Genomic DNA, 15138 nt, shown 5'->3' on the forward strand with positions numbered 1-15138 from the left:
CTAAAAAAATTAATTATCATTAAATAAATTGTGTGGTCTCTGATTAATTCAAATAAATACTTGTGTAGCTACCTAGTATACTTGGTACTTGCCAAGACCTCTTTAAATTTAAAATAAATATTTCAGTAAGCAAGAGTACTAATAAATGTAAAATATGTTTATAGTTCAGTGGAGAGTTTACTTACCTCAACGGTTAAAGTTCCAGATACTGGATCCTCTTGATAGGGTCGGCTTTGCAGAGAGATTGTCTGTCTTTGACTAGGATTAACCAGCAATTCATCCATCCCTACAATACCCAGACCAAGAAATTTATGATCACCTTTTCCAACATGTTTTTTATCATAAACTTCAAATAATATTTCTGCAGTTGTGTCACTAACATCACTGCAAAAAAAAATTAAATAATAAAATTTACACACATACAGTTACATGTATCTGCATAGAAAATAATAGATGTAAAATGAAAAAAAAATCATAGAAATTAACTCTTAATTAAATCAAGTAAGACAATTTTATTACCAGTATTGATTTATGGTACAGTGGGATTAACTGATAGTAGAAAAATCATGTCATACATCCAAACCATTCCTTTGGATCACAAAAAAGATAACTCTTTATGTGGTCGATTGGTGATATCAAGCCTCTTAAAACAAAGGATCTGACCTGTGACATCAGGATTAACAAACTGAAAATCTGGTGATCTGAATTATATAAAAAAACTTTAAAGTAATTTTTTAAATCTAAATAAGAGCTTTTCCAAATTCAATGTGTTACTGGATCTGAAACTCTCAAACAACAATAATTAAGGAAACTATTTATCTTTCTACTAATGCTATTGCTTGCTGATTTTTCAGTTCCTTGATTAAATAATGATTGGTAAATTCACATATGGACTTCGAGTGTTACACACCCTATGAGCCCTGATTTCACTTTGTGAATACAAGTCTCCTGACTTCTGTGTACAGAAATAACTACCACACATTTATCAAAAACTTTTCATTATCAAAAAATGTTTATTAATAATACCAAATTATTCCTAATAGTTTTTCAAGACACTACAACTTCACTCTTACTTCTTATTGGGTAAACATTCTCTATAACTTACAATCTCAAAGATATAAAATTCTTTCAGTAACTTTTATTATTTTGTTTCATTAAATAACAATAAAGTTAACAGTACACCATTTGTGTTTTTTTTTCATAAATCTTCACATAAAATAAGTGTGGAATGTAACATGTTCTTTCTAGTTACCTATATTGTTGTCTCTGATAACCAATAGTTATTTACAGTACAAAGGAAAGTTATGAAAAGTTGCAAGCCATTATGCAGATTTCACCACATGAAATTGACAAAATTTGAATTGAGTTATTAGCGTGTTGGAATATTTTCTTTTGCTGCCTCCTAAATTTCTTTTAACTACAATATAAATTTACTTAATTTTACTACTGGAAGAAAATGCATATAAAACAGCAATATCTTCATAATAATATACATTTTATAGAGATGACACTAGTTTATTTTATTTTGGCTGCAATTTTACAATGATCTCTGATTATTTTAGAGATTAATGACTTTCCTATGTGGTATCCAATTTAAAAATATAATATTACAGTTATGATCACACCTGTTTATTCATAACAGGTGTAGAATGTAATTTTTGGTTGGAAACTTAGTGAAAGATTCATTAGCTACAATTGCTGGAATGAGCAAAGCCTATACAAGAAAACACTGTGATAGATACAGTTGAAATTTTTTAAATTTTACTTTAAAATATCAATATCATATTTTTATAGCATTATAGCTATATAGCAATTATTGAATGACGTTCATCCGACCATGCATGACGTCTGTAAAAATAGGCTGTGAAAAAGCACAACTATGATGTCAACAAAATGAATATTAAACTTTCTTCAACTTCAGAAAAATTTTGGTTTTTTTTTTATTAATATCTGTTTGGTAAAAATTTAAATTAATTTAAATTTATGTTTTACTCTTTCATTTTACTAAAAATAAAAAAAGTTACTAAAACTAATAAAAAATTACAATAGCTTGTACACAATCTATAACTAGTATGTTATTGTTAAATTTACTAACTTTTTTTTTTTAATAAAATGGCCTGCATATATACATGAATATAATAATTATTTTCTTTTCTTTATATTTTTAACCTGTAATACAGTTTTTAAAGTTGCAAATTGTTTTGTATAATTTTTAAATTATATATTCTAACAAAAAAGTAACTGTTAGAAATGATTAAGTTATAATTAATCTGGTTTGCTTTCTTTTTAAATATTTTCACTAAACATGTTTTCTATTCATATAGAACTATATTTAAAATAAATTGTTACATTTTACACAGTTTAACTTTTTATTTAGTAATCAGAAGTGAATTTGTATTCTCTATTATTAAAAATTCAGAATAATATATTTTAAAATATACAATACAGCCTCACTATAACACGGCTTGATATATGGACACAGATATAATGCGGATTATAAACCTGTCCCTCAACACATATCTGAATATCTCAAAAAATATTGTATCTTCCGCACTTAACTTGTTTCTATGCAAGTACACACATTATACTGTATTGGCATTTTCTATTAAACCATTATTGCTTGATTTTTTACCTATTTTTTTTTAATTGATTCCTTGTGATTTAAAATTTACTTCTCGAAATAACATGGTTAGCTATAATGTAAGTGGTACATAAGTCCCCCCCGTATTAGAGCGGGATTATACTGTATTTACCTAGGAAAAATAAATTATATTTTATACTTCTTTAACATAAAATTTCTAGAAGTAGTTGAGATATTTTATTCTTAACTGAATTGTGGTGTAATATAGGACTTCAGAATAACATAACTGAATTAAAACATTAGATATGTAGTACATAATTTGGAAGACTGTACAGCAACAAAATTAGTAGTTTGTGAACCTCTATCTACAAAAGATACTGTTATAACTTATTTATTGATAACTCAACTGAACTAAGGTCCAGCAGAGTTATAACAAAAAATAAGAAACATCTAATGAATAAGCTTTAGAAATAACTGGACTGAGAAAAGAATAATGGTACTCACAATAAGAAATGTTCCTCCCAAGTAGGATTACTAGTGTCTTTTTTAATTGACGTCTGATTCTTCTGTGGTGGATCATCTAATTCCACAACACAGAATGGTTCGGCACAAGCTAATAAAATAAATGAAGAAGAAAATTAATAAAAAAAAAAGCAATCATCAATATGAAATCCAATATAAGATAAATATAACTAATGCATATTAAAATAATATTTCATTAAAGAATTAATTTATGAAAGTAAAGATAACATAACTATTAGTAAATACTTCAAACATTACCATGTAACAGTCACTACTATTGTGCTGAAACTAACAATTTTTATCATGTCTTAGTTAACTCTTAGTAGCTAGCATATATTCTCATAAGTAGTACGTAGGCACATAAATAATAATAATTTTTTAATTATTTATTTATTTGCACAGTAAAAACAGTCTTATGCCCACTTACAGTTAATGAATTTGTACACTTACAGTTATAATGAATTTTGTAGCATATGAAACATGCCATGCCTGACCGGGTTTTGAACCTGGGACCTTTTGAGTGAGACGCTACCACTTCACCACGGAGATCAGCAGGTATAAATTTATAATAATAAATTTAAAATTAGTGTATGCATATATATATATCTATATTTGTATCTACAGAGGACTGTCTCCTATAGTATAACAGATATTACTGTACAAAACATAATCAGCTTTAAAAAGTATTCAGTGTAAAGTTATGTTTAGGTATTTTTTATAAACGATATTTAGTATTTTTGATTCAGAGACCTTACAGCAGTCACAAATACAAAAATCTGGTAGTTATCTTTTGATCAACAGGAATATTTTCCCACTTTTATATACTATAAAAAAACAGGAGTAAAAATTTAAATAAAATTTATAAAGCTAAAAACAAAAAACCTAAGAAAAATAAAGTTAAAAAGACAAAGATAATAAAAAACATACCAACATTAGAAGCAAGCCCGGTAGCTTTAATTATTTTAACTAGCAACCTCTTGCTGGCAGTCTTTGATGGAATGGATGCGTTCTTCGAGGATGGGGACAGCTAAAACAAAAAAAAATTTAGAAAACTAATGAAATAATACCAGACAACTAAAGGAAGTACTTCAAGATTATATTTGTATTGAAATGTTGACTGGCAATACAAATATACATACACATTTTCAACTTCTGCATTAATTTATTTTATTTTACATGTAGATATCACCATCACTTTAATTCTAAGCAGGCACTGCATACTATGTTCTGTAAGTTCCTTTAAAATATAATCTACCAGAAACACTGGAAATTATATTTCTTTCTCCTTTCCCTAAATTTTTTATAAAAAGTTGTAATAACTAATAGATCCAGTGTCGGAAAAAAAAATTCAAAATTTACACTATTTAATTTAAAGATTTTGCATGATTAATAAATTTTTAATAAAAAATAGATGTTTTAAACAGGTTTATACATTTGTAAAATTAAAATAATTGAAAATTTTTTAAAGAAAACATAGGCTTAAAAACCATAAAGCTAAACATTTGAATGTATGAGATATTTAAAAAAAAACACCATTATAGTTCTTTTAAGTAATCTGCATATATCTGGACCAAGATATTATGATTATGGGAGGACTTTGATATAGTACTGTTAGGATTAATTTAATGAACAATAAAACAGAAAAATATGTTTAATTTAATGGAGTGTGTATAAATTATTAACTAATTAATTAAAATATTTCATATTTAAAATATCATAATAAACTTTCTTTTTTTATAGTAACAATACATTTAAAAATTTCCTTAGAAATTACTGTACTACACATTTTTGGGTTAATACAATCCATTATTATTTAAGTAGAATTAACTGTTATAGCTTATCAATTTAATCTTACTTCACAACATTTCAACTTCCACAATGGTACTTTTGAGATGTCGCAGGTGTTACTGACCATCAGGTTTTAACAGGATGTATTTACTGTTTTACCCAAACTTCAACATAAAATATAAATAATATTTACTATGTAACCACATAGTACATATAGTGGCACTATACACTTACAACTACATAATTATTATTATAACCCAGTTCAGGCTCATAAACAACAAAAAAAAAAATACATAAACAGTAGGTATTTAATTTAATGTTGCCATCCCTTTCTTTAAAGCTGCAATTACTACTGGAACAATTATTATTGGATACTGGAACATCAAATGTTGTTCAGATCATTCAAGAGCATCCTTTCAATTATAGAACAGTTTTTCATTTTTTTATGAAAAAAAAGAAAAACTTTTCCCTGATCCTAGGGAGAAGGAGTTTAAGCTTCTAAATCTCAAATTTCACAAAGTATAAAAACTTCCTGAATCAATATTTTGTAGTTATACTAGTTATACTGTAAAACTCATGTTCAATATATCAATAAAGTTAACTGTAATCAACTACCATCAATTATGCTGCAATTAAAATGGGGGAAAATGGGGTAATTTGCTAGTATACAAATATAAAAGCATGCATATGAATGCTCTACTAACAGTATTTTAAATAAATTGTCTATAATAAATATACTTTCATTCACTAAAATTCTCAGTATGTCAACTACAGCAATGTCTTACCTGAATCAGAAAACTATTTTTAATTCAAATTAGACCAATCTGTCAAGCAGGCCAATCTTTACATAAAAACCTGATGGATGTTTACTCAGACGCCTCAACAAATTAGAAGCAGATTTAGTAGACAATGTGTCAGTTTAATATATCATATTTAATTCAAACTAAATAAATAACATTAATTTTTAAACATGGGATCCTCTGACATCAAATGAGTTATTAAACAGATCTAATAAATAATAAAAGTATTATAAATAATCTTCCATATAAATAATATTTTATGTTGCTTATAGCACATGCATTTTTTTCAATGGCCTTCTTTCTAAATACAATATTTAGCAAAAAATTACATCCTACAGCATATATGTTATTAAAGAATATTAATACATTCTTTTTTAATATCTGAATAGGTTTATTATTTGCAATAAGAATATAGCCTTTCAAAGTTTATCTGTATAATGCAGTTATGCAATTTTTATTTACACTTCGGTTGTATTTCTCCTCTTATGAAGGTGATAATGTGAACAAAACGGTTAAGGAAAACACAAAATATTGTTATATAATAAGCAGTGTTCAAAAATATAAAAATAATATATTTTTTATATTATTTAAGAATAGTTACAGTAAGTGTAAAACATGGCAATATAAATTTATATTTAAAATAAATAATCTAAAATAAATTTATATAATACAAAAAATTAAATTTAAAAAAGGATAGTCACTGTAAACTTTAACCCCAGTACAAAGTAAACATTTTGCTATTGATACAAACAATGGCATTACCTTATTATTCACACACCTTGAACCCAACACCTTATTTTGAATATTAATAAAACAGTCATTTCAGTGATTTTTGGATAATGCATGGTACCGAAAAAATACAGTCACGTAAATTTTATAAGCATGCTTGTAATACATATTTTGTTTTACCTAATGTATTACATTTTCACTTTAAACTGACAAAACAAAAAAAGGGAATTTATTTATCAATTTATTACCATTAAACACAGTTTTACAAATGTTTCATATAAATTAAAGTTACACATGATTAAAATATTCTTGTCTTAGTAAGTAAGTTTTATCATCTCAGTTTATACAAATTCCATTTAATACATATGTAGAAAGCAGCATTACTTTCTGAGGGACACATGAATAAATCTACCATAGTAATAAAGCACTATTATGTTCTGTTTTGTAGTGGGTTCTGAGGCTCATTTTTCTCATTCTATGAGAATCAGCTTAGAAGGGTTAGGGTGAATTGAGGTTCATATGGATCACCTTGTCAAGGGCACATATCTTTTTAGATAGGTTTCCAGCAGTAGTCATATCAACTTGGTTTTTGTGTATTTTTGAATTATAAAAATAATTCAGTAATGTGAAATATATTTGTTATTGAGATTAGTTTTGTTCCTTCCTCCGATGGAACATTGTTGGTTAGATTGCTGGTTTTCTATGTTGGAACTTGTATTGTTGTTTTTCAATTGTTTGATATGTTGTTAATGATCACATTGGAGTCACTCTATCTTCTGATGTCTTGAACACATTACTAAGTCTAGAAAAAATAAGATCTGTAGAAAGGAATGAAAATATTCTCGACAACAAATGCATATGTAGAATATATTCTATACTAGATATATAATTTAATGTAGTTATAGTTTTTGTTCGTATAAATGCAAGAACAAAAAAAAACAATTACAAAAAACTAGCTGATGAAGGGCAATTTAAAATTCCATTTGAGTCTGAAAATTCCACTATGAAGATTATGTTCAAAAAATAAAATATGCATGTAATAATACTTCAGTGTATATTATAGTTACGTAGGAATTTCAAGATAGTAAATACAAATGTTACATACTCTTGTATTAGATATAATAACAGCGTACATTTGGACTCATGGAAGGGGTTCCAGGAACAGTGTAGCTGGGCTGGGCTCCCCTTTCCAAAGGTCGAACATGAAAGAGCGCATAGTGAAAAAAAAAACAGAAAGAGCAATGCAGATGATATGGGCTGGCCTGCCATGCCGGATGTACAGCCGGTAGGTGGGAAGGCCCATTAGTCAGGACACCTCTTCCAATGTGAAATTAATTGCTTCATTGCGGACCCGTCATGGAGGGTACCAGGAAAAAAATATTTATATATATATATATTTATATATATATATATATATATATATTTATATATATATATATATTTATATATATATATATATATATATATTTATATATATATATATATATATATATATATATATAGGATTTATATATATATATATATATATATATAATAAGAAGAGGAGGGGAGAGTTTGGTGCCGGCATTTTCACAAATTTAATAGTAAATTTTATTCAACATCAAACAATTTTTAATTTACATTGTAATTAAAAGAAATAAATGGAACTTAAAAACAATTTTTTCACTACTTAGGGAGTGAACTCAATCAGACATGTAACCAAGGAACTGCAGGACATACAGGATTACAATTAAATTTTTATAACTGGGCATCATCTGCAATCACCCAGATAAATAAGGATCCTTCTGTTAAAAAATTATTAGTTCTCCAAATCTTCTGAGATCTGCCTGACCATGTTAAGTCTACTTTAATGTTGTATTGGGGCTTTTAGCCAAAAATTATTACCCATTTATCGTTAAAGGATTATATTTTTCGTTTGAACTAAGGTACTAACAATTATGCTTTTAAATATTATTTTCATACGATTGTAAACGATAAACACAATGTAATGGTCAAAATTTGACTGATTAAAAATTTTCACAGATAAGAACACAAAAAAATTAATGCATAAAAAATTAAAACATAAATTTATAATTACCAAACTGTCATAATGGACCGGTAACAGATGACTAGGTGGAGGTATATATCTAGTAAGTCGTGGACATGTGGGATACTGGCCGAGATTAATATGGACACTACTGTTCCTTAATGCTACTGTCACGATTTCCAATATGACATCTTGTAACTGGCTTTCATCCAAATTGTTCTTGATCGCTCCAACTTGTGCCAGTGACACTTTGATCTATTATTAAAAGAAACAAACAAATATAAAAAATAAATATTGCTACTTAATTACAATATGAAAGACATCCAATTTTATCCAATACAATTTAATATGATTAATTATAAATACTTTATTGATTACAATACTTATAAACATGTAGAAAATAAATACAAATTTGATGCCAATTAATCAATCATTATTCTCATTAATATGAATGAAATTTCATAAAAATAACCTTCAGTATAACAAAACCCTTTAGGAGACCAACTGTTTTAATATATCATAAGGTTTAGAGTAAATTAAACAAAACATCCTTTTACAAATTGAAATTAAGTCATTCACCATTAATTAGTTTACTAATACCTTTTATTTCATACTGTTGTGTTTTTAATGTTGTATCAGTGTTCTAATTTCATATTTGAAGTAATATTTATTTATTGATTTAATGTTTGATGTAAATATATATATATATTTTTTTTTTTTTTTTTTTTTTTTTTTGCAAGTATACCAATAGATCAAGGATCACCCAAACATCAATTTTTGACTTCTTTTTTTCCTTTTCTTTTTTCTTTGCAAATTTTTTCAAGTGTCCTGATTTCACCATTTTTTTCTTCTTCAGCCCACTTCTTACCACTGGGCTTTTTCTGTTCCACAGGTATTTTCAGATTGTACAAGAACTTTCTAAATTCATCTCTGTTTGAAAAACTTTCCTGAATTAAATTGCATTTTTGAATTTCTACTTTCATTTGTTTGATGGAAGTAACCCTGTTGATTTTTGTATATCCACATTTTATCAAAGATCTGTTTGTTCAATCTAGATTCATTCATCCTCAACATATGTCCAAGAAATCTTAATCTTCTTTTTCTACTATCTGGTTCTAGAGTAAAAATATTTTGATAAATTTCTTTGTTTGATCTTAACTTTGTACTTTTAAGTACACTGGTCTTTTTAGGTCCACATATTTTTTCTGAGGATTCTCTTTTCTACTTTTAATGTCATTTTCTACGTTGGTTTAAATTGTTTTCATACCATAAAGATTGTCAGGTTTAATTACTGTGTTGTAGTGCCTAATTTTAGTATTGACGGATAATTTTGTTTTGTTAAAAATATTTTTAGTTAAAAATGTTACTTTTTCAAACTTAGCTAAACTTACTTTTAAAGAAGTTCTGTCTATTCCATTACGATTGATTATTTCCTCTAAATATGTAAAATCTTTAGTTGTTCTAACATTTCCAAATTTGGTATGGATTATTTTTTTGTTCAAGTTTTTAATGTTTGAAATGATTTCTGTTTTTGAAAAGGTAATTTGTAAACCAGACTGTTGAGCTATAATTTTAAGAGCTTAAGAATTATTTTGTAGTAATTTGTTATGTTTAATGTATTTAAATAATTATTATGATCTTTTAATCATATATATTTTATCCTATAATTTGTTTTTATATTTATAATTTATAAAGATATGATGCTACAATCTGACTGATCAAAATATAATTTTGTGCAATAAGAGCAAGTTGTATATTACTGCGGAATTATGTTTACTTAATGAGCATATTTAGCTTGCGATGGTTTGCTTTGGTTTTTAACCTCAACTACATCACTATATAAATATTTCTTAAATTTTCTTTTAAATCTTTGTTTCTAGATATTAAAATGATGTATTTTTTGTTTTGTGTTTTTTTTTTAATTTTATTTAGGAGCAAGGTGTGACCATATTAATTTTTGAGTAATATGTACAAGTAATTTATAGGATTAAGTTCTCAAATGATGTTCTGGTAATATAGATGTGTTAAGTAGTTGATGAATTTGTTTGATCTTGGATGGTATTATGTCTGTCATTATTGGTTTTTTCTATTTACTTGGAAATAGTGTTTTAATGGTTTGTTTTTTATGATGTGAGGTCAAGGTATTTATATTCAGCTGTGAAGTTGATTTAATTAACAATATATTTTGTGTATGCATATATAAAAAGCATACATCACAATAGATAATTAAAAAAACTGATTATGATTGCAAATATAATTGCAAACATTTTTATATAAGTAAAAATATCCATTAACTAATGTAATAAATGCTAAAAAAATCATTATTCATTAAGAATAACAACAAGAAAATTTTATTTAATAATTATTGCATAAAAAAACGAACCGCAATGCATAAAAATTAAATTTTAAAAATCCTAAGAAAACATAATGCAATAAAGAAAAAATTAATGAAATATTACAGTAAGAAAAAACTATTCTTGAGAGTTAATTAAACAACACTTGCAATAAAAAAAAGAAACAATAAAATAAGAGTATTATCATGTAAAATAGTAATAAAAATTGTAACTGGGACAAATACACTGCCAATAATTACTAGCAGTAAGTTAATAACTTTACATTAATTCTTCTTTAATATTATCTATGTTTTAAAAGGAATATATTTAAAGATAGAAATAGCTTCCACAGAAGATGAAATGCTATAAAAATGTGTCCAAAAAATTTGATGAACCATTTAACATAACAAGGTCATTTTAATGAGCAGGTGAAATGGGCAACTGCCCAATATGAATCATATAGCATTATTAGTGCTACATAAATAAACAGTATGAAATCAATCACAATCGTTTTAAAATTATTATACACTGAGTATAACAATAAATATATAACCAAAAATAAAACTAACAACTGAAAATTTACATTTTTTCATTAAATGGATGTAAAAAATAATAATGACTTCATAAAAATTAGTTTATATTGCTTTTTTTGGAGGGAAACATTTTTAGTGGTAAGGACAAATCTACATGACTTTTTCAAATTATAAAAAAGAAATATTTAAAAAAAAATTATTTCACTATTTACTTTCATTTCTTCTTACAGGATGAAGAATTAAGACTGTAACAAACCAAAAAGAAAGAAAGAAAGGATGTAGCTAAAACATTTTTATCAAACTCCTTTTATGAAAAGTAGGAAACAAATTTTCTCTTTTTTCCCTCTTATTTTTACTTCCTTGTATAAAGTAAAGGAAGTACTGTGATCATGAAAAATTTCAGTTTTAAGATTTGAATGGAAATATCCATTTTAACCATCCTTGAATTCATTTTGACTAGTTCTGGCATGATGTCTGTATGTACGTATGTATGTATCTCGCATAAATAAAAAATGATTAGTTGTAGGATGTTGAAATTTTGGGTTTAGGACTGTTATAACATTCAGTTGTGCACCTCTACTTTTGATTGCAATCGACTGAACCAAAAATACCCTTTTGGTCCAAATTCAAATTTTTTGACTTTTCTTTACTGCAGTAATAAGCCCTCATTGAGAGCTTTTCAATGATGAGATTGTTCAATGCGATTGAGATTGTTGAAACTATGGAGAGTTTGGCCAAACAATTGCAGTCCACACCTCTATCAAATGATACTGTTGCCCTTCGAATTGGTGATATAACTGAAGATGTACAGCATCAGCTTTTCGGGAAGTTGCGTGACAAATTGTTTTCAATTCAGCTTGATGAGGCAACAGATAGCAGTAAAGATGCTCAATTTCATTGCCTATGTTCAATTTTGTGATGGTATGTCAGCAGCAGAAGAACTACTTTTCTACAAACCAACAGAACTCAAAGCAACAACACTCGCATTATTTGCTAACTTAAATGATTTTATAAACGAGGCAAACGTAAAGTGGAAAAATTCCGTTGGAATATGCATCGATGGTGCTCGTTCGATGTCTGAAAGATTCCAAAGTATACAAGCACTTGTGAAACAAAAATCTCCACAGTGTGTCTGGACACACATTGCATGATCCACAGAGAAGCTCTGACTTCCAAAGAAATGAGTCCTGGTCTGAATAGAGTGCTAACAACAGTTATAACCATAGTAAATTATATAAAAATGAGACCGCTGAAATCAAGAATCATTTCTGTACTTTGTAAAGACATGCTGCAATACATTCAGCATTACTATTTTATTCCAAGGCAAGATGATTATTACGAGGGAAATTTTTGCAAGATGTTTATGAATTAAGAGATGAAATCACCATTTTTCTACAAAAGGAAAACCGATCGGAAGCCAAGAATTCAAGATGGTTTATTTGTGATGGACTTGAGCTACTTGGTCAACATATTCAAGAAATTACCTTGAATCTTCAACTCAAAGGAGAAAATATACACATATGTTGGATATGAGTGATAAAGTTAATGTTTTTTGTAGAAAATTGGAATAGTGGAGCAGTAATTTAAAGCAAAAAATCTAGAAATGTGTGCAAATCTGGATGAGTGTGTAAAAGATTTACAAGGCTGAAGAACAACATGTGAAAATTGTTTTTATAACTACTGAAAATCATTTAGGCATGCTAGCAAAGAATTTTAGTATTTTCTTTCTGACAACAACTTGGTAGCAAGCTACGAGTGGGTTAGGGATCCATTTCAAAATACTCCCAAAGGGCTCTCAACTGCCGAAGAAGAAATCTTCATAAACTTTATGGAGTAGTGAAATCAAAAGATAATTTAATAATAAATCACTCTTTGAATTTTGGGCAGGGATGGATGATGAGTTTTCTGCACTGAAAACAAGAGCATTTGTTATATACTATTACCATTTTCAACATCCTACCTTTGCAAAACCAGATTTTCTGTGGTGTCTGCTTTGAAGACAAAAAGTTAAAAGTGAAGACAAAAAGTTTTAATTCTCAGCTAAATATAAAAAAAGAACTCGGAGTGTCTATTTCTAACACTAAACCTTCCTTTGAAAAACTTTGCTCTGCAAGTCAGACCCAAGGGAATCGCTGATAATTATTAAACTTGTTTTTAATATAGTATTGGTAAGTTAATTATTAAATATACTGTGCAGTACTGATACAATCCTTCTTATAAGTGTATTACATATCAGTGCAAATGTGTATTTTATTATTTATTATGTCAGAATGTATTTTATTTTGGTTTCCTTTCAGTAAATTAATAATTTTTTTTAATATTATTTTCTTTTTATGTGCTGTTGCCCCTAATTTAGTATTATCATGCCCCCCTACGGGGGTGTGCACCCCACAGCTTGAGAAACACTGTCTTAGTATCAAAAATTTTGAGTATCCAGTTAACAGATTGCTACATTTATCCTAATAATTTTCCATCTGTGATTCCAATATAGTTTGCTAATTCTTTGCAGCAACAGTAATTTGAAGGGCAACAGTATTATTTGATAGAGGTGTGGACTGCAATTGTTTGGCAAAACTGTCTCCATAGTTTCAACAATCTCAATCGCATTGGGCAAAATAAGCTCTTCACCAATGGTGTAAGGCTTTTTACACCTGGCTATTTTATATGAACTTTGCAATACTCAAATAAAGCTTTTTCATTCACAAAGTTTTTTTTTTAAAAGTGATGTTTACTTTGCATATGATTTTAATTTTAATTCGAAAAATTCTTGGGGTTTGTTAACATACTCACTATGAAGCGTTTCCAAATGTTGTTTAAGTTTATTAGGTTTCATGCTGTCTGCTCCAAAAGTTTTGAGCAAATGACACATGACACACAGGAGCCTTTCTTCTTCATTTACTTCAGTAAATTTTCTTGATTTTATTTTCGGAACCATGCTCATCTGCGCACTTGTTGCTTCACTATCGTCTAATGCTTGCTTATGTCCACTTAAAATTATCCATGATTATGAATAAATCTATTGCCATGAATATTTAATACCATGAATTGCAATTAACATGCAGATTACAACATACACATTCACAATACGTCTGATACAAGGACCGACTTGACTGAGACTAGCTGGAATTGAACAAGGTGCAGCATTTATACAAGTTTGCGTAGACGGTTGCACAGATATTCCAAAATTTTCAAGACAAATTGGAACTTCTTGCGAAGCTGCAAGAATGTTTGATATGGTGGACGTAAGACAGAGACCAACAGAGATGCATCAATTCTGGTTTTGTCAAAGCAGCAGTCGGTATTGCCAAATATCAATAAATTTACTTATTTCTGGTAATTTTTAAGGTTTGTAGTGTAGCTTTAGCGTCAAAATACTGAAAATACACTATTATTATATGAGAGGGAGGCGCGATGAAAATTATGATTGAAAATTGGGTTGCAAATACTTAAAGGTTGAGAAACTCTCTATTAAGATGAGTTATAAATTCTAAAAGACCTTATTCCTATGGTAAAGTTTGTAAAAGATCTTTTCAAGATCACAATGAATGGAATGTACCATGTAGTATTCAAATGCTATATATAAACAAAAATTAAGGATTATTTCAAGGATTATGATAGTTTAACATATGACTTTTAATCTCTGTTCAAGAATGAATAAAATGAATACAGACAAAATTATTATCTCCTTCGTGAGAAAACAAAACTTACTTGTTTCAATCTAATTATGCTGCTGCAGGCTGTTTGGATACATCTGTGGTTTAGAACAATGCATTAGAAAATGTAAAAATTGCACAAATGAGATAAATCTTTTGTAATCTATTTACGC

General features: G+C 27.7%; 1 protein-coding gene across 16 annotated transcripts in view; it reads right to left on the reverse strand.

Moving 5' to 3' along the window:
• Positions 1-15138, reverse strand: part of LOC142319565 (uncharacterized) — a 178830-nt gene that overhangs the window by 66375 nt on the left and 97317 nt on the right. For all 16 annotated transcript variants that reach the window (XR_012755215.1, XR_012755214.1, XR_012755213.1 and 13 more), the window contains exons 4-7: positions 8498-8701; positions 4031-4130; positions 3086-3194; positions 186-384 (exon numbers count right to left, since the gene is read on the reverse strand). Coding sequence is in view for 11 of the 16 variants with exons in the window: in XM_075356990.1 (XP_075213105.1) it covers positions 186-384; positions 3086-3194; positions 4031-4130; positions 8498-8701 (612 nt within the window). In the remaining 5 variants the exon portion in view is untranslated. The remainder of the gene's footprint in view (positions 1-185; positions 385-3085; positions 3195-4030; positions 4131-8497; positions 8702-15138) is intronic.

This window comes from Lycorma delicatula, chromosome 2 (assembly GCF_047948215.1).
Source record: "Lycorma delicatula isolate Av1 chromosome 2, ASM4794821v1, whole genome shotgun sequence".
NCBI classification, from domain to species: domain Eukaryota; kingdom Metazoa; phylum Arthropoda; class Insecta; order Hemiptera; family Fulgoridae; genus Lycorma; species Lycorma delicatula.